A 25238-nucleotide genomic window follows, 5' to 3' on the forward strand; every position below is an offset into this window, starting at 1 on the left:
CTATATATAATTAAGCATTTAAAACACTTTTACACCCCTCACAACACTCGATACGAATTCCTTGTTAACACACTCAAGGCGGCCACCTAAAAAACTAAACTTACTGCTAGTGCGGTACGAGGCAAATATTGCTCGTACCTTTGTTATTTGATATGCGTCACTGCTTATATTTTGCCGTAACAGAATAAGCAAGACCTAACTTCTAGGGTTCCTGCAGACGTGCAAATTCTTAGTATTAGTTTTTTTTCTCAAATATTTGTTTGCGGTGTAGCACAGAAGAGAAAAAATGTTAGAGATGGGAAAATAATATCTTAAAATAATATCGAGCAAATTTGGAATTTTAGACAATTTGTTTCCATTTTCAGCATTTTCACAGAAGTGCCAAAACTTTAATCATAACAAGAAACGTTGGCGTTATGTTTGTAATACGTATATTCATTTCGATAACCTGTCTTTTTAAAGCAGTAAAAAAATATATTTGGTATTTTACTGATACCTATAACCATCAGCATACCTATAAATCTCTAAATTTCCAAGAAAGTGGTAGGCTCCCAGCGTTTAAAGCGTCATTTTGGCTTAACATGTTAACAAGATGTGAATCCATGTACTCATCGGCTCGCTTGTTAGTTTCAGCTTCCATTTTTTCAATAACTTCTTTAGTAACAAATAATTTATAATAATCAAGAGGACCTTATAGCGGAGCGTTTGGTGGAATATTTGTTTGACTTTCAATAGGATACTGCTCAAGACTTATATCATCGATACTTACAACGTTAGCCCATTGATCTTCGAGCTTTTTATTTTCATCTATTATATGAGTATCACTACATTCAGAATCAGTATCATATATTTCATCAAATGTATGAGAATCAGATGTGTCGTTAGTCATCGCGTCGTCATAATCACTATTTTCATTTATAGACTCTTTAGGTGCTCACTCTTCAATACTCAGGCTGATTTCCAATTTTTAATTTACCCGCAATAATGAGTAATCTTCATATCCACTAGTTTGCAGCTTGCGTTTAGTAGATCATGTCTGTGTTCAATGATTTCGAATATTTAAGTCAGTGTTTCGAAAGGAAGAACTCGTTGGTGTACTAAATTGATTGGTTGAATTCCTATTTTCGGGTGATGATAAAACATCTTTCAGAAGTTCGGAATTCAAGGGGATGCGATCGGAGTTATCAAGTTACTCATAGGAATATCGTCCAAAGAAGAACACCAGATTCGGTAAAAAAAAGACGTGTGTCACTCGGGGACTGCCGCGGTAAAGCTATTGCATAGCATTTTTTATCTACTTATGCAATTATAAATCGACAATAATAATTTAATATTAAAACAACAATAAAATAAGATCCGGCGAGAAACTCAATGGGTTAACTTTTAATGAATCTGCTACATTGTGAGTATTCAATTTTGTCTGCGCACTTACTAGAGGGCGCTACCTGGGATAGAGACACGCCTTTGGATGCTAGTTCTAACTCTCATTCGCCCAGCATCAATGGTTTAGCTAGTTTATTTTTAATGCCACTCCAATCACTGAATGAGTAGTAGGAGTAGTAATCAAATTCTTCGACTAAGTGATCGCCGATAGATGGCGCTTGACGCAAAGGCTGAATCGCGCTATCGTTGTGTTAACCCACGAAATTATATCACATATTTTGATAGTACATAGATCGGTGTTTAGACTTCTTGCTTTAAGCACTACACAAGCGCAAAGTGTGAATGTGTTGAAAACGAACTACATGGTAGGCGGAGTGAGGGGTGGAAGGTTTTTTTCGTTACGGAATTTCATGATTCCGCTCTCAAGCTGCGCTCAAGGCCCGCGATAAAATCTATGCAATAGCTTAATTACCGGTCTACTCCTCACCTAGAACAAAAAAAATATTTTTTGTTGAAGGACTTACGAAGATTGATTCCTTATGAACTGAATGAGTTTTCTCTGTGTAAACTGACTTCAAATCACATTATTCGCTTGGATTTTGTCTTATTGACTTCGACTAGACTTTCCGTTTATCAGTACATTTTGAATCACCTGTCTCTTGTCTTTATTATATGAATCGTAAAAATGGAACTCTTAGTCGTACTATTAATCACACCCGAGCCACTACCACTAATAACTTTGTTTCTTGCTTTTCTCCCTTGAGTCTTAATCACTTTACCCATATTGTGTTTTTTCGTGAACGTTTGAATGTTAACAGAATGAATAAACGCAAAAATCGATTAATTACGTGTAACTTACACACAGTACAAATGCAAATGGATGGCCTGCGCGGGCACATGAGGCGAGGTGCGGGGTTGGAGGGGTACGGCGAAATAGTTCCCGTCCCGCACTGGATGAATAATTTTGCTTCCAGTGCGTACGGCAACTGTTTCGCCGTACATTTTTATTTAAGAAAATTATTCTTTTTAAAACAACAGTTCTAAGAATATAACTGTCTCTTTTCTGCATTGAAAGCAACAAAAGCTATTAAGCGGAATCGCTTACCACACCGGGGGTAACGGGCATAAAACAAGGACAACTAGCTGCCGCACTGACGGTACCTCAAATACGGCAAAATACTGACCGTAACGCAATGAGTGTGTTCAATTCCGTTTTAAATTGCAGCCACGTACAATCTCTGTTTTCAGGGAGATAATAATCCACTCGTTATCTTCTGGTTACTAACTTACTGGTACAAAATCTTCAAAACCCTGCCAAGGACTGCATTAAGCCGAGGCGAGCACCTGCAAACGACACATAAATATATATAGTTAAGTAACTCGTACAGATGAAGAAGGTTCAATTTAATCGGTATCATTTGCATCTTATTCACGAAATTAAAGACATAAGTGTATATTAGAAGAGTCATAACTCTGCCCTTGAGTTTTTGAGGTATCAATGATTACGTTCGCTCTGAAACGGAACATCAGCAGATTTGGCCCGTTTTCCCACACTTTCACAAATATTAGGCGCTTAGTAATCATCCATCATTGCATGCTTAAGCCTGAAGAAACTAGATTTACAAAATACAATCTGCCTAACATGACTCATCAAGTATTCATGGACACATAATTAGGTACCGATAATTAGAGATAGATATCTAGAAGGATTAATACATACGTTTTTAGCGTAGTAAAATAGAAAATCTTAACTTGGGGCCACAGGGCGTGGAGCGATTAACATACAATTAATAGCTAGTTTAGGTCTTCAAACACTCTCTTCGGGGTCTCCAGCCAGGAATGTGAATTGATAATTGGAGAAAGTTGACAGGTTTGACTATCATCCTAAAAAGTACTTTAGGATTAATATACATTGTATTAAGTCCAGTCATTATAGGGGTTTGACCTCGGAAAATCGACATACCCAGTATATTATACCACATAAAAACTTGTATTTTGGCATCCTAAAACAGTTCTCAAAATTCACATATATGTATTTGGATGGTAACAAGTTTTAAAGTCAGGGGTCAAAGGTCACAAAAAACATTTTTTGCAAATATCTCGTTGTCTCTGGGTTTTACGCCATTTGTATTTATTATCAATATTGTAGAGAATAATATCTTTTAACTTAATGTTTTATAACTTTTATATATAACATTTTTTTATACCTTGAATCGTTTTCGAGATAAAGGGCGTAGAGCGTGCGGTCAGAGAATTATCTGAGGTCAACTAGTAGTTTTGATCAAAAACTCTAATATTAAGGTTATCATTTATTGTTAAACATATAATTATCGTTTTTTATTAACTTTTAAATAATTTTTTTTTGGTTAATTTTCTATTTTTAATTGTCAATTTCTTTAATAATACTTACCTGGCCATGTAATTAAGACATTGTTGAGAAAAGTATTTAAATTGTATTTTAATTCTGATCTAATTACTTTCTATACATATAAATAAAGAAGAAAAGAAATACATTTTTAATTGATGTTTTTATTAAACGAGTCTTTTTACAGACCTTGCCTATTTCTGCCGTGAAGCAGTAATGCGTTTCGGTTTGAAGGGCGGGGCAGCCGTTGTAACTATACTTGAGACCTTAGAACTTATATCTCAAGGTGGGTGGAGCATTTACGTTGTGGATGTCTATGGGCTCCAGTAACCACTTAACACCAGGTGGGCTGTGCGCTCGTCCACCCATCTAAGCAATAAAAAAAAATAAAAAAAATATATATGTGAATTTTGAGGACTATTTTAAGATGCCAAAAAACAAGTTTTTACGTTATAATATACTGGGTATGTCGATTTTCCGAGATATAATTTGGACTAAAATAACTGGACTAGTATACCAAGTCCAGCCATAAGTTCTGTTTCAAATGAAAATACATTTTTTTTATGAAGTAATGTAATAATAGGTTGGGAAAAAGTTTCTTCGTATTTTTAAGAAAATTCACAACATTTTTTAATATAGTTTATTTACATTTAACTAAAGTATGTAGGTACCATTTTGTTCGATAACTTTTTGCCATCTTGTAGGTTGGGACATGATCCCATTGCTATAGAAATTTTGGGGTTTCTAATAAAAATACCGCGATAATTGGTTTTGGCAGTCCTCTCGTGATGTTAACCTGACACTGCCTAAAGAATTCTGAAGAGACCGAAACAGGTGAAAATCTGAAGGTTCAAGGTCAGGACTATACGATGGATGCATTAGCGCCTCCCAGCCAAGCTCTCTTAATTTTTGCTAAGCGGCTAAAGATGTGTGAGGTCTAGCGTCATCAAGATGAAAAACCACACCCCTTCTGTTGATTAATTCCGGCCGCTTTCTCTCAACTTCTTGCTTTAATCTCATTAGTTGTTCGCAGTAGAGTTCAGAATCGATGGTCCTGCCTGGTGGTAACAGCTCATAATGAATAATGCCCTTCCAGTCCCACCACACACACAGCATCACCTTGTTGCGAGTTAATGCGGGTTTCGCCACAATCTGTGGAGCCTAGCCGGCCTTTGACCACGACCTTTTTCGCACGTTCTTGTCGTACGTGATCCACTTTTTATCACCAGTTATCAGATTCTTCAAAAATGGTTCGGTTTCATTAGGTCGTAATAAAGAATCACAAATGAGTACACGGTTCATAGGTTTCTTTCAGTGAGCTCGTGAGGTACCCAAAAATCAATCTTTTTTGTGTACCCAGTTTTTTTCAAATGCGCCAAAATGTTTTGTGGTCAATTCCCAGTTCTTCAGCTAGGTCGTAAGTACTGATATGCCGATCTTTCTGAACTTTTTCAAAAATGGCATCCATTTTATCCGTAATAGGGCGACCGGAGCGACGTGTATCTTTGACATCAAAATTTCCGGATTGAAAATGCTTAAACCAAATTTATGCTACTCTCACAGACACTGCACTAGATCCATAAACATCGCAATTTTTTTCGCGACTTGCGTTGCATTTTGGCCTTTTTTGTGGTAAACTTTTAAAATGTATCGAATTTCTACGGACAAAAGAGTAGAAGCATATTTCGTTCGAGCCGTGGACATAGGGAAGTATGAAACATATGAAACAAGAAACATATGAAACAACTGGTGGTAGGACCTCTTGTGAGTCCGCGCGGGTAGGTACCACCGCCCTGCCTATTTCTGCCCGTGAAGCAGTAATGCGTTTCGGCTTGAAGGGCGGAGCACCCGTTGTAACTATACTTGAGACCTTAGAACTTATATCTCAAGATGGGTGGCGCATTTACGTTGTAAATGTCTATGGACTCCAGTAACCACTTAACACCAGGTGGGCTGTGAGCTCGTCCACTCCTATAAGCAGAAATTTAAATAATGAACTTTCGAAATGTCCAACAATTTTGTTAAATGCCAGATTCAAGCGGTAATCAATGACCTCTCATCGTGTATCGAACCCAGAGACGTTTAATTAAGTTAAGCATTGTCGTGCTCCGCGTTACACTCGCTAAAATATAACAATACAAGCTTGACTTCGATCGTATTTACAGATGAATGAATAGTAACATAGAGAGTAGACTCTTTAACGATCACTGCGAAACTAATTCCGCTGTTGAATGAATGATAAGATACATCAACATCAGAAGAGAAAAGGATCGTGTGCTCCTCATGTACCTGTAACCATTTCTTGAGAGCGCATCCAACACACCATATTTGTTTCCCAGCTTTCTGTAAAAATGGTTGGTAGGTCGAAAAAGAAAGGTATTGGCGAATTCAGCTAAGAATTAATAACCTATTAATAGACCTTTTTTTTTTTCCTACCTTCTCTGATAGCTTTGAGAGGCTATTTCAGCTTCACCCTAACGTGTGTAGGTGAGCTTACGGGGCTCAAACCGGAGTGTTGCTAACACTAACCCTAGCAAGAGCAGTGCTTCGCAGAATCTACCACCGGATCGAAAACGCGACCGACTGAGAAGAAATAGACAAGTCGGCCAGGATCAGATACCGTAGATATCTTATCAACAATTAAATAAAATTACATACTTAAATACAAAACTATGATCAACTAAAATGACCTTAGTACTATATTATTGTCATATCTTGATTTCTTTCATATCCGTAAAGTTCATATTAATCAATATTCAATAAATCTTTTTTTCTTTTATTATCCTGTGTTAAACTTCAAAATATATATTAGTTACATGTTACAGTTCATAAAGATGGTCTATTTTCTCCGTTCATTATCTTCTTCCCAATTACTCGTAGTTACATATTTAGGGCACAATCTATTGTCTAATTTATCACCGTGTATATGGCAGGTTTTCCGGTGGCATGTAGTGAGTGCAGTAGTGCAGAAAATCACACTGCACAGACATCGATGCGTAACGAAAGTGATCGATATTTCATTTGTGTGCTTTGCGCGGACGGTGCGGGCAATCATCGCGATTGGGAGAGGTATGAATGCTATTCGTGAAAGGACACACTCAGGTAATATTTTGGAGGGTCAAAAATGTCGCTACCTCAGTAAACAAATGACAATAAGCAGACTCGCTCGTGGACATTCAAACTACAAGACCCACATAACTACGCGTAACATTTTTTTTTGTCAGGAGGAAATCGCCGGACTGCCGCCCTTCACTGGGGATGGAGGGCGGGGCATGTCGGAGTCGAACCAACTAAAACCTCCTGTCGCTCAACAACCAGCATCCAAACCTCGCATGAGACAGAGCCCATGAAAAGGCAAAAGGGGGAAATTGAAGCGTTTAGTGCGGAGCACATCTCTCCCATCACCCTCCGATCCGGTGCAGGAAGTCACCGAAGCAACCATGCCCAGTGAGTACCTGCGTGAGCCGGAAACTGAGGCGTCCTCTGTCACGATTCACCCAATTCACAAGAACCGGGCGAAACTACGCGTAACATAACATAAAATTTCATTATTCTTTGGTCTCGATTGGAGAAAGGTGAAATAAAAATAAGAACATTAATATATTATTTCTAGACGAAATAATAAAAAAATATTATATCCTACGCTATTTACCACGTTATGCAGACTAGCTATGCAGATCAGCAAGTAATTTAAACACAACCACTACTTTTGACAATTGTGATAAATATAGGACCAGATTAGAATTTTATTGTTAACACATAGCGCTCATGATAAGCATATGCGTAGAAGTGGTGTTCAATTTCAATGGAGCAGTTAGTGAACAGCGAGCTGCTCTTCACAGAATTAGCGGTAAAAATATAATCTAAGCGTTAACCCGACCCTATAAATCAAGAAAAACGAGACACTTCTTCAATATTTGGTTGATTAGTTTCCCCACATTATTAAAATGACCACCGTAGCATTTACTTTATATTATACTTTTATTGTGTTTGGACGCGTTGAATTTCTATGAAATTGTTCGTAATAGGCAATGTAAGTGGGCGTCTAAAATAATTACCCGGCGTCCGGCCCTGGAGGATCTGATCTCTCGACATTCGCTAAACGGAAAACACACGCGATACCAATCAACCCTGAATTGACGAAAATTTTACAACGATCTATTCGGCTGAATGAAAAAATGAAATACAAAAGTACAATTTGCCTTCGAAGCTAGTCAAGAATATGCTCCACCTGATGATGCAGCGTCACCCAAGCTCATGAACGCGAAAGCATAGGGACGCATCGAAGCACGGCCAATTCTCTGTGTAGCATTCAGGATAATGATTTAACCGCGCTTGTAGAAGGATATATGAGGCCATCAGCGCAAAAGTGGCCTTTTTTTTTTTTTCGGGTAGAGGGCCGAACCTCCTACGAGGTCCCCGCGCAAAAGGGGCGCGCGGGGTATGTGAGACTCAACGATCTGCATGGTGTTGTGAACAGACCGCGGGCTATCCATAGTTTCACCCATAGATAACTAAAAACAAAACTTTGTAAACATTATTTTTGCGCGTATTGTTTTTTTTTTGCCTACTCAAATTCAAATTCATGAAAATTCAAACCTAATTGCCTCCATACTTACTATGGTAAGCTTAGGCCACTTTTGCGCTGACGGCCTCATATGATACTGCTCAAGGAACACCACAAATAGAAATTCCATCCACAGCGCGATGGTCTGTGAAGAAAATCAATATACCATATGAAACTAAGTGAAACCCGAGGCTGCAGACCCAGATTTTCATTTATTTTTATCTGGCTTATTGTTTAAATATCACCTACAAAAATAACTAATAAAAAATAAGGTCTAAAAATATTAACATAAATTTTATTAAATGCCACAAATATTACAGCTATCCCTGAGATATCTGATACCAAATGATGGTTTTAGAGTTAGCACACAAGGGTCTACCACGTTTTTAATCGGCTAATTGATCGTATAATCTCCTTATTATGAATATCCCTCTTACTTCAAGACAGTTTCTCATCTTAGAAACTTATCCAGACTTCAGACTAAATCGCATGACCACTTCTTGGTAGAAATGGTATATTCACTCACAGCACACACCACTAGATAAATAAATTAACCTAATGTTGTTATTTATGAACATGTATCCCTATAAATGTATAAGAGCGTACTTTTTAAGTATTACGTAACTGCTTAGCCACTAATGTGAGTCTTCGTTCCCATATCAGCAACTGCGATTATATTAGGTCTTTACTCACAAAACTGGCGTTTAGTATGCAGAAAATTAAAGTAGGTATCTCTCTCTGGATCTCTGCCAGCGCTGTGGAATTTTTTTTCAATGCCCTGCTTGAAGAAATCAGATGTACGAGAGGAACAAAACCTTCAGAAGCATTTTTTACTGCGTCTAGGGTGTTCTATTTTTTCCCTGCCAAGAAGTTGTCCAAACTTTGAAAAATTAAAAGTCTGCCGGCATAAGGTGAGTATGGTAAACAGGGTGGATGACGCAAAACTTCAAACCCTACATCTACATTGTGTAAGCTACATCTTGTAGCTTACACAATTATCTGTTGTGCCGTATGAGGTCAACCGTGACCATGACCATGTAGGGTTAATGAAAAGCCATTAATCGGTTAATGGCCTAACCTTGGGGCTAGCCGGAGATAGCGACTTGCTCCATTATAGTGTCCAGTTCCTCACAGTACACATTCGCAGTAATATTGGTGCCTTTTAGTAAGAAACTGTGGTCAATTATACCGGCAGTGACCACGACAATACGGGTAAAATCCTTTCATTTCTGTAACTGTCAAGCAAAGCATGGTATACCTTAACGTGTCGTTGCATTGACGAGCGTTTTGTTTCCCACTTTTCAAGTTTTTTTTTAAATTGCCAATTAATGGTGGTAGGACCTCTTGGGAGTCCGCACGGGTAGGTACCACCGCCCCGCCTATTTCCGCCGTGAAGCAGTAATGCGTTTCGGTTCGAAGGGTGGGGTAGCCGTTGTAATTATACTGAGACCTTAGAACTTATATCTCATGGTCGGTGGCGCATTTACGTTGTAGATGTCTATGGGCTCCAGTAACCACTTAACACCAGGTGGGCTGTGAGCTCGTCCACCCATCTAAGCAATAAAAAAAAAATTAATCGCAAACGGACCAATATTGTTTTAATGCAAATGTCAAAAGCTGCTACTAGCTCCACTGTCACCTCTGATTCTTCTTTGTTGATTTTAACAGTCCGGCGGCCACGGCGTCCAAGTTTTAGATCTTAATATTATCATAATTTCTATATCGGAAACGTTCAAACCAACACCCGTGCGCTTGTAGTATTCAATCTGTACACGTCATTAATAACGTCAGCTGTTTTTGCGACATTGCTACCGCGACGGAACTCGTATCCCACGATTACTCGTATTTTTATCGTGTCTATATTTATGAAAAAAAATACAAATTTAGTGAAAACAAAACCCTAATTAACAAACAAATAACTGAATTTGAAAATAGAATTCCATATTTACTATAATAATATTAACTTTCAAATAGTCAGTATTGTAAAACGTCAACTTCATAGTTAAATATCTATTATATCATAATAACATTATGTCAGTACTAGCTACTTCCATTTGATTCCATACAAAAGAGGGCCGTTCGGATTGTCTATGATCCCATTCTCACGGATCATTTCAAACAGTTGGGAACCGAGGGAACTTCGGTTTTCACTGTATTTTATACCGTATGTTCCATAGAGAGTGCTCTGAAATATCTTTCCATCTCTATTTTTCCTGTTATTATCGAAGTAGAGTACATCCATACTAACTATAATCGCTCCCTTAATCTACAGTGCCTTTTCAGAGGTCTTTCACATTACCATCCTGTTATAATAAATAAATAAATAAATAATAAATATTTACTAACAGTCACGCCACGTTAACTGGTCCCGTGATAAGTTCGTAAAGAACTTGTGTTACAGGTACCAGATAACGGAAATAAATGTAAGATTTTTATTATACACATACATATATTTAATACACATCCATGACCCTGGAAAAGACATTTATATTTATCATACAAATATCTTCCATTGGCAGGATTCGAACCCGCGACCCCCTTGTGTAGTGACCATGTCACTTACCACTACACCAGACGGCCGTTTATGTTATTCATTCAATGAACTTCCATTCACGGTACTACACCCTCCCGAGCGCTATAACTTGTCCTTCTTCAAACGAGGCTTAAGGAGAGTCCTTAGCAGTGGACAGCAGTCCAGCAGCGACGGTGACTGACTCTCAAATAAAAACAGTCGCCCTTGGAGTTAACAAATTAACGCTTATAAGTTTATAATGATCATTCGTGTCACGAAACTTAATTCATGTGCTTAGTCTCAGACCTGTCATTATAGTTGATTCATAAAAAAACCATGATACGTAGACCCTGGTAGTACGCATTATGGATTCGTATTGTCATCTCACTTAATCTGTAATATACAAACTATATATTTCATACCAAGGTGGAAACAAAAGTAAATGTTGTCACCTATATCTTCTAACATAAGATATCAAGTTTATTGTAATAAACGCTTTCACCCAAAAAATCACTCCACCACTAGACAATTTTATTAGACAACGTTTTTACTTGCGTAGAAAATGCAAACTGCTTCAGCACGTATTCTCTCCATACGACGGTGTTTCCCGAGCGCTATGACATGTCCTTCTTCAAACGAGGCTTGTGGAGAGTATTAAGCGTTAGGCAGCGGCTTGGCTCTGCCCCTGGCATTGCTGAAGTCCATGGGCGACGGTAACCACTCACCATCAGGTGGGCCGTATGCTCTAGTCTGCCTACAAAGGCAATAAAAAAATATAAAACAAAATGTGTGAAATTCACACGTGGTAGAAATGAAACCTTCCAAAATTAAAATACAATTATCCTAAACGTCTTAAGTATAAGTAAAATTTTGTCATTAGTAAATAATTGTAAGGTAGCGCCCTCTGTGAATTGATATTTTAATTTCACGTATAATCCTAAATTAACAAGAGCTTTCATACACACGTTAGTATTAAAAAATCTCACAGATGGCGCTGTATTAAATAGTATGTATATTTCTGTCTCATTCTTTGCTGGTTTCATCCTACACATTTTTGTATTTGTGTCTCTTACCTGTCGTTTTTTCCGTTGCATCCGGTTTGAAATCACAACGATTCTAAAGAAGTTTTCACTTCAAAAAAAAACATAAAATTATTAAACAACCGCCTTAAAATATCACACAGTGTGAAATATTTGATGAAGCTTTTATTGAGCCCGTCGTTTGAGCCGAGATCGATTGCGCAGAATTCGAAACGACATCTTAACGCCCACTCGCGCGTGACGTGTAGTTGGGAAACACTCATCCCAGTTATGACTTTAGGAAGTTGTGTCATTTGTTTTATTATATTTTTATTATTAGCCAAGGCGCCGTGTCGACATCGTCCCCAATTAAATTATATGAAAGAATCAAAACACGATATTCTACTGGATCTGCGAGGTTCCAGCTTCGACAAACAATGTGTTAATGTCTAGCAGTGTATTAGAGTTTACGATGCAGTTGGTAGTCAGTTAAGATGATATTGACACTGAATGTAAGCTACTTTGCTCGTATTGTCTATGTCCAAATTTGGAAGTCGACTAAAACCGTAGAAAAGAAAAAAGTGTAAATCTTAGTAAAAAGTGTAAAGAACTGCTTAGTCTTCAGGCACTAGCTATTTTACATCTCATGTTCAAAGAAATATCTGTTATTAGTTAAATGGGTATAGTAATCACTGGTGGTAGGACCTCTTGTGAGTCCGCACGGGTAGGTACCACCGCCCTGCCTATTTCTGCCGTGAAGCAGTAATGCGTTTCGGTTTGAAGGGTGGGGCAGCCGTTGTAACTATACTTGAGACCTTAGAACTTATATCTCAAGGTGGGTGGCGCATTTACGTCGTAGATGTCAATGGGCTCCAGTAACCACTTAACACCAGGTGGGCTGTGAGCTCGTCCACCTATTTAAGCAATAAAAAATTAAAAAATAACTTATGTTTATGGGTAAACAAAACTCCTGATACAATTTCCGGATATCAATTTAACTTTGTGCAGGATATTTAGTATTCACAGTCTGAATATAGACATTTACTTTTTCGCGACTCATACGTTTTCGTACTGAAAATAGGGAGGATTCAATGGATCTGTTAAATTGGAAATTATAGAATGTACCTCTATATAATTTATCTTAACTGAAAACTGGGTATGTACGCAATAATAATTAAGGCAATTACATTGGACTTTTTGGCGGGAACGCGAGGAGTGAAGTTGTGTGATTTGTTTTATTATGTCTATTTAGTGTTTCTTCGGGTTTAAATGTGTAATAATGGTGGTTTAGTAACCGTTTAATATCTGTGAAAGTGCACAAATGTGGGAAAATGAAACAAAGCCGCTGGACGTAACTTCTTGGGATCCTCCAAAAAGTCCACTGAAAAAATCTTAGTAAATGACCACCATTTTACTGAGATTAGATTTCATCTCATATCATCTCATTTAATTTCCTCCCAATTGACTAATGTCTCAAATTAATCATTTTCATTTCATTTCACTCCATAATATCATTTTTCATAAAATTAAGTATATACATTAAAATAAGACATGACTTAAAGGTCTCAGTTACCAGGTCATAAAATCTCTTAAAAAAAAAGGCAATTACATTAATTAATGGTCGCCCGGTAGTCAAAATTCGACTATAATTAATTGAAATTATAAGTTTGTACACTATTATGATTCTATTTTCAAAGACGCATTTCTATAATTACTTTCGCCAAGACTACACTATAGAAAAACATATAATTATTAAGACAAACAATATTTAATCTATTCTCAATTTGACCACAGACGTCAAGGACAAATGTTTGAGAGTAAATAAATAGTATGCATGCGTGTGTGCGTCAAATACATGGTAGTGTGTGTAATGTTTTCTTTATTGATTTGTTGTATCTTTTATTCATTATTTAAAAAAAATATTAGCATTGTGCACTTCTTCTCTATTCTCTATAAGTGTGCAAAATTTCATACTCCTCCGTCCGCGCAATTTTCGTAAAAAGGGATACAAAGTTTTACACGTATTAATATATAGATAAAAACCAGAGCAAATATCAATAAGATCAGGGATGTGGAGCTATTTATTCCGCATCCACATCAAACTGAAAATAGTCCAATAAAGACATAAGAACTCAAAGAAATGAAACTCGTGTTCTGAGGAATCATTGAGTTTGTACCCACGCAGTTCCCGATAGGCTGAACATCAAAGGAGCTAATAAGAGGCCAAGTGACGGAGGCTTCCAACTGAAAACACCTAACACCAATTTAATTAAGAATCTTTGGTATTTGGCTATTGAAGCATCGTCTTTTCCGGAGGACATATAGAATCTATATATTAATACGTGAAGCAAAAACTTTGCACTCCTTTTTACGAAAATTGCGCGGACAGAGGAGTATGAAAATTCTCACACTTCTAGAGAATATAGAGGACTGCAGAATGCTAATATTTTTTAAAAAATTAATCAATAAAAAAAACTTTACACACACTACCGTGTATTTGTCACAAACATATGCATATCAAATACTTTTTTGTTTATTGTTAAAATAATCAAATTGATAATAGATTACTATTTTTTGTTTTTAATATTATTTGTCTATATATGCCTTGGCGAAAGCTGTGATTACAGATCAACGATGAATATAGAAATGTGACAATAGAACCATAATAATGTACAAACTTATAATTTCAAATCAATTAGATTGATTAGATTGTACTTATCTACCCACTCATGTAAAGCTTTCCTTCTTTAAGAACGGTTAGCCGGTAGATAACTCAATTGTTGAGTTAAGCTCGCCATTTTTTATATCTTATCGCAATGACTGCATTATATTAACTGTGTGTACAAATAAAGAATAAAGAAATTCAATTAATTATGTTCAAATTTCGACCACTGGGCGCCCACTAATTTTATTATAGTCATACATTAATGTTGTATGTTGTAAATACTCATCACAGTTTTCACAAAAGAAAGAAACTTATTATTTGCGGAACTAATTTAGGAGTTAATCGTTCTGACCGGTAAGTATCGCTATACGGCTGTTTCTACTGAGAAATTGTAGGGTCCGATTTTTATTTATTTGAGACTTTAGTTCTAGGTGTCGAAATGTCTTTCGCGCTGCAATGTGTTCAGTGACAACTCCGGCATCAGATCTACATTAAGTTCGTATTATACTGTCTTCGCATTAGCGTTGTTTTGTTTGATTTGAACGCCCGAAACGGCAATTAGTTATTAGGTTAATTAATATATTAAATACACTCATTTTCTTTTACGAAACACATGCCTGTTGTCGACAATATGTACTAAATATATACTTAATCGAATAAGCCGAGCGAAAAATGTAGCCGATTTAAAATATCGATGTTTTTGTTTTATTTTATTGCATTGGTGGTTGGACGAGCTCACGGCCCACCTGATGTTAAGTGGTTACCGAAGCCCAAAGACATCTACAATGTAAATACCGCCATCTACCTTGAGATATGAGTTTTAAGGTCTCAGTATAAACTTATGATGGTATTCGAGCAACCACCGGGTGTTAAGTGAATACCGTTATGGTCACTCATGGTCGTTGGCCACACAAGAGGCACAAAGACAAGCCTAATTAACATGCAGTAATATCTATTAAAAGATAAGCAGGCATATTTTATGGGATCATGACATATTAGACATTCAGAAGTCGTCGTGGCCTAACGAGAAGTCGTCGTGGCCTAACGGATAAGACGTCCGTTGCATTCGTATCGAGCGATGCAACGGTGTTCGAATCCCGCAGCCGGGTACCAATTTTTCTAATGAAATATGTACTTAACAAATGTTCACGATTGGCTTCCACGATGAAGGAATAACATCGTGTAATAAAAATGAAATTCGCAAAATTATGATTTGCGTAATTACTGGTGGTAGGACCTCTTGTGAGTCCGCGCGGGTGGGTACCACCACCCTGCCTGTTTCTGCCGTGAAGCAGTAATGAGTTTCGGTTTGAAGGGTGGGGCAGCCGTTGTAACTATACTTGAGACCTTAGAACTTATATCTCAAGGTGGGTGGCGCATTTACTTTGTGGATGTCTATGGGCTCCAGTAACCACTTCACACCAGGTGGGCTGTGAGCTCGTCCACCCATCTAAGCAATAAAAAAAAAAAATTATTAACAATGTCAATCTGTTGATAACAGTCTGCAAATCGTAGCGTATTAACAGTAAAGCAATCATACCTGACTGCCAGTGTAGACTAATGAAAAAGTTAAGGAAGATCCTCGTTTTCTGTCTGAAAGTGCTAAAAGCGAGTCTCTTTAACTTAAAAATTCAAAAAAAAAACAAAACGCCCACTGAGTACTCGCACGCTGCTCACCCCCGACAGCTCAGTCGCGCGACTGTGTAACGACCAAATCACATTATCCGCGCGACTTTTCGTTTCTAGACGCACTTCACAAGCAATTATGCAAACTGTCGGAGCACATAATGGCCCTTCAATTGAACGTCGCAATGTGTCTGCAATGATAAAATTGCATTTCACGTTTGGGGAGAGGCGGCCATCTTTGTGGGGTTGGTTGTTTGCTCGTTCGAAGAATTTTTGTCGGTTATCATCGGTATGTTTTGAATAAATAGATAGATATATAATAAGATACGCAGTTAATTTATGACGGTAGAAACAGTCGGGCCGGTTACCGGGATCGTATACACATCTTATTGTTACGCCGGTAAGAGTAACGCCATCGTCAAATAGCCGAAACGAATAGCAAAGGAACTAGTAACATCGAGAACGCCATCTACTGTCAGATAGCAAAAACACACATCGAAGCTACTCGACTTGCCCAGAATGCTCTCGATAAATCTAGGGATGTCGTATCGACTCTAAAAGCATTGCAGAGATGACACGAAGTCAGTCAGTAATCGGAACTACTCGAAACGAAACAGCGAATGGATCACCTGAAGCGAATCGGCAGAAGTACTTACTACTAGTGGTAGGACCTCTTGAGAGTCCGCGCGGGTAGGTACCACCACCCTGCCTATTTCTGAAGCAGTAATGCGTTTCGGTTTGAAAGGTTGTAACTATTACATGAGACCTTAGAACTTATATCTCAAGGTGGGTGGCGCATTTACTTTGTGGATGTCTATGGGCTCCAGTAACCATTTAACACCAGGTGGGCTGTGAGCTCGTCCACCCATCTAATCAATAAAATAAAAAAATCAAATCGAGAAATTTTAAAGTGCTCGTTATGTGTTCGAATTCTTAATACAATTGTAATTTACACTTCGGTAGATTTTTTATTTATCCTGAACTCCAGCGCGTAGCATTATGATGTATGGTCAGTGAGGCTATGATCAGTCAGGAGACAGGACATTGACGTAAACGTTAGGCTCAGGAAGACTAATCAACTCAGTCTTCAGAAAGATTAAAAATTCCAAATTACATTTGCGCAGTCAAAATGAAAATGAAATATTTCGTGAACCACATTCGAATGAATTTAAAACTATTAAGCTCCCTCGAAATATCGACAAATCAACCATCATTCACATAAATGAATCCGATGGGATCAACGTCGCAAGTCACAAACGAAATCCAAACGAGTTTCATTACTATTTCCTATCGCGTAACGATTAAGTTTGCATGATTGCTTTTAAGTGCGATATTGTGTTCGTTGTTGCGGAAACAGAGATGTAAAAGCCCCGCGAGCACTCTCGAAGATATTAAGTTTTTTTTTTTTGTTGTAGTTGTAGTAAAATGAATTTTTCCGTCGAAGGACCTCGTGGCTCTGAGAGCAGACGTAAGTGCTTTTTATAAACTGACATCTCATAGTTTGAGCACGCTTAAATTTTACTTTCTTGAGCTTATATTAACTGCTCATAAGTTATGTAAGTGAATTGTTATTACTTCGTTACTACTGTTATTCTGCGTCAGCGCAATTTTCGTAAAAAAGGGTACAATGTTTCTGTTTCACGTATTGATATATAGATTCATAATAATTCATAAAAATATTATTTTAAAATTAAAATATTCATAGAGATTTAAAAAAATTCCAGTACCAGTTTACATGCCAAAATTTTAAGAAAAAACCAAGTTAGCAGTATCACTATACCCCCTTTTTTAGTATCCCCTACAAAATAAACATAGCAAAACACAAATGATCTTCTATTCTAGCTATTTGTAATGATCAAGGTGCTCAAGTTTAAAATAATAAAGCAGAATAAGTGAAATTTTTAGACATTATTTTTTATAATTAGAATTGAGTTATGATTTTTCAACTAAAATGACGCTAGTCAACATTTCGAAGCGCCGTTAAAACGTTTACCCCTATTGTAATTAATTAAATTAAAACTATACTGCAAGTCTATTCTGCGCGTAATAGGTATATTGTTACCCCGGTAAGAGTAACGCAATTTATCGCCGAATAGTCGAACGAATATCGAAGGATCTAGTAGTATCTAGAACGCTCGAGAAGTACAACGCCATCTATTGTCAGATAGCGGAAACACCATATACTAGACTTTTGTGGAATATTCTCGACGATTCTAGGGATTTCGTCTCGGCTATAAAAGCGTTGCAGAGATGGCACGCAGTCGGTCAGTAATCGGAGCTAATCGAAGCGAAACAGCGAACGGATCACCTGAAGCAAAGCGGAAGAAGCGTATTGAGATAAAGTACTTGTGAAGTGTTTTAAGTGTTGAATACAGTTTTTAATTTGTACTTCGGCAGTATTTTATTTATCCCGAACCCCAGCGCGTAACAATATGAACCATTACAATGCTATATTTTCAATATATTGCCTGCAAATGAGAGAGCCCAGATAAACGCAGAAATTCGCGTATCTGTTCAATAAATAATAAGTTTGTTAGTGAACAAGTATTCTTTAACTGTATTAGTATGTTCAGTATTAAGTATATACTAGAGGTCCCGCAGTAGTCGAAATTAGTACGAGTATTCGACTTTAATTAATTGAAATTGTAAGTTTGTACACTATTATGATTGTATTTTCAAAGCCAAAACTACACTATAGAAAAATATTAATAAAGACAAACAATATTTAATCTATTCTCAATTTGACCTACTTTAAAGGTCTATGATATGACCACAGACGTCAAGAACAAAAGTTTGATAATAAATAAACAGTAGGCATGCGTGTGTGCGTCAAATACATGGTAGTGTGTGTAATGTTTTTTTTTATTGATTTAATGTATTTTTTAGGTATAATTTAAAAAAAATATTAACATTCTGCACTCCTTCTCTATATTCTCTATAAGTGTGGGAAATTTCATACTCCTCCGTCCGCGAAATTTTCGTAAAAAGGGATACAAAGTTTTTCCTTGACGTATTAATATATACGATGAAAATAACAACGTATAGATTTAATTCCTTCAAGTATATATTTACCCTTCACACACACAACACAGTATTAACACGTGTGTTGATAGTGTTATCACTGTTGACATAATATATGTGTTTTGTAATGTTATTGTCTTCGTAAACTCACTTCATCTCGCGTTCAGCGTAAATATAAATAAATTACTGAAAAAAACTATTGTTATTTCAAAAATTCTCAGGACCGGCCCCTTTGTGATTCAAGAATAAAAAATAAAATAGTAACAATGATTTTACTAGGTAACTAGAATTGCTACAAACTAAATTAACCTAATTATAACAATTTGGCACAACCTACATCTGTTTCAGGTTAATTATTGTAACCTTAATTCCCTTCAGCTATATTTTATACGCAATAAAGATTTCTCTTAAAGAAATAAAACTAAAACCTAAATACGAATAAAGTACATACAGGTTTTCATGCTAAATACATGTATGTGTATATAGCAGTAATGCGTTTTGGTTTGAAGGGTGGGGCAGCCGTTGTAACTATACTTAAGACCTTAGAACTTATATCTCAAGGTGGGTGGCGCATTTACGTCGTAGATGTCTATGGGCTCCAGTAACCACTTAACACTAGGTGGGCTGTGAGCTCGTCCACCCATCTAGCAATAAAAAAAAAAGTATATCCATGTGCTAGCTATAATTATCAATAGTGAACCTTGTAGATACGTGAATTCTACTGATTTCAGCCATCATGAGATTTCGACCTTATATCTCAATATAGACGGCTTTTGATGGATTTTATAACGATATATTTAGGCTGTGCTATCTATAGGCCCACATAACTACTTAACATAAACGAACTCACAGCCCACCCGATTTTAAGTGTCTACTGAAATCCCATAGACAACCAGGTGAACTTCGCTGTTCAGCATAAAGTATGGTAAAGTACGATAGGTTCATCATTAAATAGTCTTAGTGTTATCTCATGCTACATGATATGAATGTGCTAGTATGACAATATTGACTTGTTCATCGGTCAATTATTTAGGACGATTGAATTGAACAATAAATAGACAGCAATAAAACTCAATCGGCTATGTCTATAGAGTACGAGAGATACTGTTTCTGGATAGTTCGTCGTGAAATTGGCGGATGTTCGGCTAATAATTAAAATATCAGTGAACTTTGTGAGTGATTCCGGCAGATGGTTCGCCTCACGACAGATTTAGACAATGTCTTCGGTCGAGAGGCCTAAATCTTTACAACTCTCACAAGCGGTACGATATTTCCGGAAACGTTCGTATTTTTTTTTTTCAAATACATTCTAAATTGTGCAAAAGAGCTTAGCGTAGCGAAACCCCTGAGTTTGATTTAATTCGAAGAAATCGAACCATATTTCGAGATTGGACACATAAAAAAATTAGTCATTCAAAAATGATCATTAAAAATTCATTATAATTCAACTTTCATTTCTAATAGACGCTCACAGGTGCTTTTAAATCGGCATGACTTTACCAGAGCTTTGGAGTCTCACCGCTCAGAAAACCTGCAAAGAAAGCTGGGGCTAGCTCTTTTATAAACATAATATGTATGTGCATGATGTAAGTCGTCGTGGCCTAAAGGATAAGACGTCCGGTGCATGCGTATATAGCGATGCAACGGTGTTCGAATCCCGCAAGCGGGTACCAATTTTTCTAATGAAGTTAACAAATGTTCACGATTGACTTCCGCGGTGAAGGAATGACATCGTGTAGTAAAAAATCAAACCCGCAAAATTATAATTTGCGTAATTACTGCTGATAGGACCTCTTGTGAGTCCGCACGGGTAGGTACCACGGCCCTGTCTTTTCTGCCGTGAAGCAGTAATGCGTTTCGGTTTGAAGGGTGGGGCAGCCGTTGTGACTATACTGAGACCTTAGAACTATATCTCAAGGTATGTGGCGCATTTGCGTTGTAGATGTCTATGGGCTCCTGTAACCACTTAACACCAGGTGGGCTGTGAGCTCGTCCACACATCTAAGCAATAAAAAATAAAAAAAGCTGGCGGTAGGACCTCTTGTGAGTCCGCACGGGTAGGTAGCACACTGCCTATTTCTGTCGTGGGGCAGTAATGCGTTTCGGTTGGAAGGGTGGGACAGCTGTTGTACTGTAAAACTAAGACTTATAGCTTATATCTCAAGATGGGTATTTACGTTGTTTATGTCTATGGGGTTTGGTGACCAATTAACAACAACTGGACCGTGAGCTCGCCCACCCACATAAGCATAAAATATATATAAATATATATCACAATACCGTAAAAGGCGGAAGCTAAATATGAAGAGCCGATTGGCTTGTGGGTATTTTAGTAGTTGGCTCGTAGTACCGAGCGTAGGTCGCCACGAATGCTCTAATTCTATAACAAACAGCTTCTATTTCTAATGGCGTTATGGACGCTAAAGTTGGCCTGTTTGTCATTCGATTAATTACAGTTGATTACATTAGGGGTTAAAGTATGAAATGAGCCGACTTGTATTGAAAAATTGAAATTCGTTTTTTTTATTTTTTTAACATATTTATTTCATCAAAATATCTACCATTATTATCTATACATTGCTGCCATCTAATAGGAAGGACGTTTATGCCTTTGTGATAGAACTCTGGTGATCTAGATTCTACAAACTGTGGCGGTAGCCATCATATAACGCAAGATATTTGACAGATGCCTGAATCTCGCTTACGACATTTTCAAGATAAGCTTGCATATATACAAATTCCGAACAACAATATTTGGACCGTCGGTCTATCGAGCAATGTCGCCCGCTTGGTGGAAAGTCTTCCTTTCGTCTTATACCATACACAAACTGTGTAAGAGCATTTTGTACTGCTCCTGGGAAGAAAACTTTTTATCACGTAGAAAATTGTCCAAATCACGAAAAAAATGGTAGTCCGTTGGAGCAAGGTCTGCGAATACGGAGGGTGAAGAATGGTTTCTAATTGCAGTTCCTGTAGAGATAAAACGGTTTCTCGTGCTGTATGAGGTCTCGCGTTATCATGGAGCAATAATGGTGAAGATCGATTCATGAGTCGGGGCTGTTTCACTGCAAGTTTTGCTATCATTGTTCGGGACAGTAGTCATCTGCCGTTACTGCTTGACCAGATCGGAGAAAGCTATAGTGAATAACACCATGCTGAGACCACCAAACAGTTACCATTACCTTTTTATTGGTAAGCTTTGCTTTGCTGGGGTTGCCATTGCATTTTTCGCTTACGTATTTTCGGTTATCGTAAAGAATCCACTTTTCATCGATTCCTTTATTACTGTATCGATTCAACAAGGCAACACAAGGTTCAACACATGCTTCTTTCTGCAGATCAGTCAAATCATGAGGCACCCATTTTTCATATTTTTTATTTATTTTATTAATCTAACGCAAATGAGTCCATATTGTTGGTAAGGTAACGTTAAACCATTCCGCTAATTACTGGGTAGTTTGGCTCGGATCGGCTTTCACCATCTCTTTCAATTCATTGTTGTTCACATGTCCTAGAGACACACAGTATCTGGAAGCCTCGATTATAATATTATTGTGCACTGCAATAGTGGACAGGAACTCAAAGTACATCCCAGCCGTGGACGTAGACAATAATCAAGCAAGCTCTTTTACGCATCACACGCAAATAAAAAGAAACATAATACATAAAAAGTAATAATACAAAAAAAATATATTGTTAGTTATTTACCCAAATCCAAACAGTGTTTTTGGTTACCTATTGTATTTTGGTCTATTCGTAAACGTTAATCTCTGAACAGAGTTCGACTAACCCTTTATTTTCCTGTAGTTAATATCTCGGAAAATCATGTACGTGTTCCCTACGTTCGGGATGGCACGTGCCCACTCCCATATATTAAACGAATATTAATAGGAATATCTCAAAAATAGTATAACAGAAACTGTTATCTCATGTCTCCGTATGTAAATGAAATTATGTTTTAATTAACGACCGTCTGGTGTAGTGGTAAGTGACATGGTCACTACACAAGGAGGTCGCGGGTTCGAATCCCACCAAGGGAAAGTATTTGTATGATAAATATAAATGTCTTTTCCAGGGATATGGATGTATCTTAAATATACATATGTATGTGTATAACAAAAATCTTACATTTATATCCGTTATCATCCGGTACCTGTAACACAAGTTCTTTACGAACTTATCACGGGACCAGTCGACGTGGTATAATTTAAAAAAAAAAATTGCTTATTTACTAGTGACCTAGCTCAAGACCCATGTGGTGGCAAACGGCTAACGAAGCCCTTGGACATCATCAAGTGAATGGCAAATATTAGTGGTTGCACCAATCTACCCTCAGGGGAGAACTACTTCTGCTGGTAGTAGGACCTCTTGTGAGTCCGTATGGGTAGTTACCACCACCCTGCCTATTTCTGCCGTGAAGCAGTAATGCGTTTTGCTTTGAAGGGTGGGGCAGCCGTTGCAACTATACTGAGACTTTAGAACTCAAATTTCAAGGTGGGGGTGGCATTTACGTTATAGATGTCTATGGGCTCAGGTAACCACTTAACACTAGATGGGCTGTGAGCTCGTCCAGTCATCTATGTAAGTTTTTTTTTTCATTCAATACGACTGTATTGCGTCTTATCTAACTTAACTTACACTTTAAGACACAATGACGTGAACTCCAATGTGGTACACATTTCCGACTGCCCATTCTTCTAACTGCGTCAATATATTACTAACAGACTGTCAAATTGTACAAGTTAACGTACTTCAGAAATCTGATAATAAAGTGGTAGATTTCCAGTTTTCAACCTTTAAATGTATAGCTCCGCCCGATACGGCATAGCCTCAACCGCTTAGTAACATAATTAATTATACCAAGGTAAATAATAATTATTGTAAATAAATAGACCAATGTATCCCTAAATCGAATTTATTTAATAGCATCTCTATAAATAGCTATGTACAATATTTACATTTCAAAATATACACAGAGAGAGAAATGAGTTAATTTCGAATCATCTCATAAGTATGTGAGTGAACAGTATCGCAAGTGTTGTATAGTATTCTTGATGTATCGTTAATCCGCTCCCAACTTGCGCTACTGCTGTCTCGTCTCGTTGCATCGCATCTATTGGACTCGCTGAAATTAGAATAAAAAGATTAAAATACATTATGCCGTCCTTAAAATCTAAAATATATTTACATATTATACTGGCATCATACGATATTTTTAATGGGTCCTTTTTTTTCAATATACCTACTCTTATTTACAGATATTGTATTTCTAAAATTATATTTAGATATAGATAGATATTTAGATTTAGATTATGTGTCTGTTCTTTGACAAGCTCTTTAGTTTGAAAAGCTTCTAAAATTTAAGCATTGTATTTATTATCTTCGGATGTCGTTAAATTCTATTTATAAATAACGGAAGTGACAAATAGTGGTGCATGATAAAACACACAGCTTTATGGCTGCCGGTCATCAGGTCTGCTTCAGAATTATAGACCGGTAAGTACAATAGAAATAGCGACATGAGTCAGGACAGAAAAAAAGGAGGCTTTTCTTAAATTTGACTAGAATGACCAAGGAATAGTTTAATGCTGAGACCTCTCTTAAAATCCAGTTCGAATAAGGACCATGAGGAACGAGGAAACACCCTGGAACCGCATTCTACAGGGTAATTGAAACTTCGACTTCACATTTGAAGCGGTATGGCGTGGGGCGTATACTTTGGGGAGTCTATGAGTTGTGCTGACCGCCCATGAAACCACATGAAAACAAATGCATAACTTAACTTTACGGTCAACACGACAAGTGTACAATCTTCGCAAACACATCGAAGTCGTCGTGGCCTAACGGATAAGGCGTCCGGTGCATTCATGTTGAGCGATGCACCGGTGTTCGAATCCCAGGCGGGTACCAATTTTTCTAATGAAATACGTACTCAACAAATGTTCACGATTGATTTCCACGGTGAAGGAATAATATCTTGTTATAAAAATGAAGCCCGCAAAATTACAATTTGCGTAATTACTAGTGATAGGACCTCTGTGAGTCCGCGCGGGTGGGTACCACCACCCTGCCTATTTCTG

The 25238-nt window shown here is 37.4% G+C and overlaps 1 protein-coding gene across 1 annotated transcript in view; it reads right to left on the bottom strand.

The window, feature by feature from the left end:
* Window positions 1–24057: 24057 nt before the first annotated feature.
* The window catches only part of LOC114240349 (protein amalgam), a 44274-nt gene continuing 43093 nt past the window's right edge, over window positions 24058–25238 (bottom strand). Inside the window, exon 7 of the mRNA XM_028170866.2 lies at window positions 24058–24283. Within this exon, the coding sequence (XP_028026667.2) occupies window positions 24159–24283 (125 nt within the window). The 3' untranslated portion in view covers window positions 24058–24158. The remainder of the gene's footprint in view (window positions 24284–25238) is intronic.

Source organism: Bombyx mandarina, chromosome 21, assembly GCF_030267445.1.
Source record: "Bombyx mandarina strain Sakado chromosome 21, ASM3026744v2".
Classification (NCBI taxonomy): Eukaryota; Metazoa; Arthropoda; class Insecta; order Lepidoptera; family Bombycidae; genus Bombyx; species Bombyx mandarina.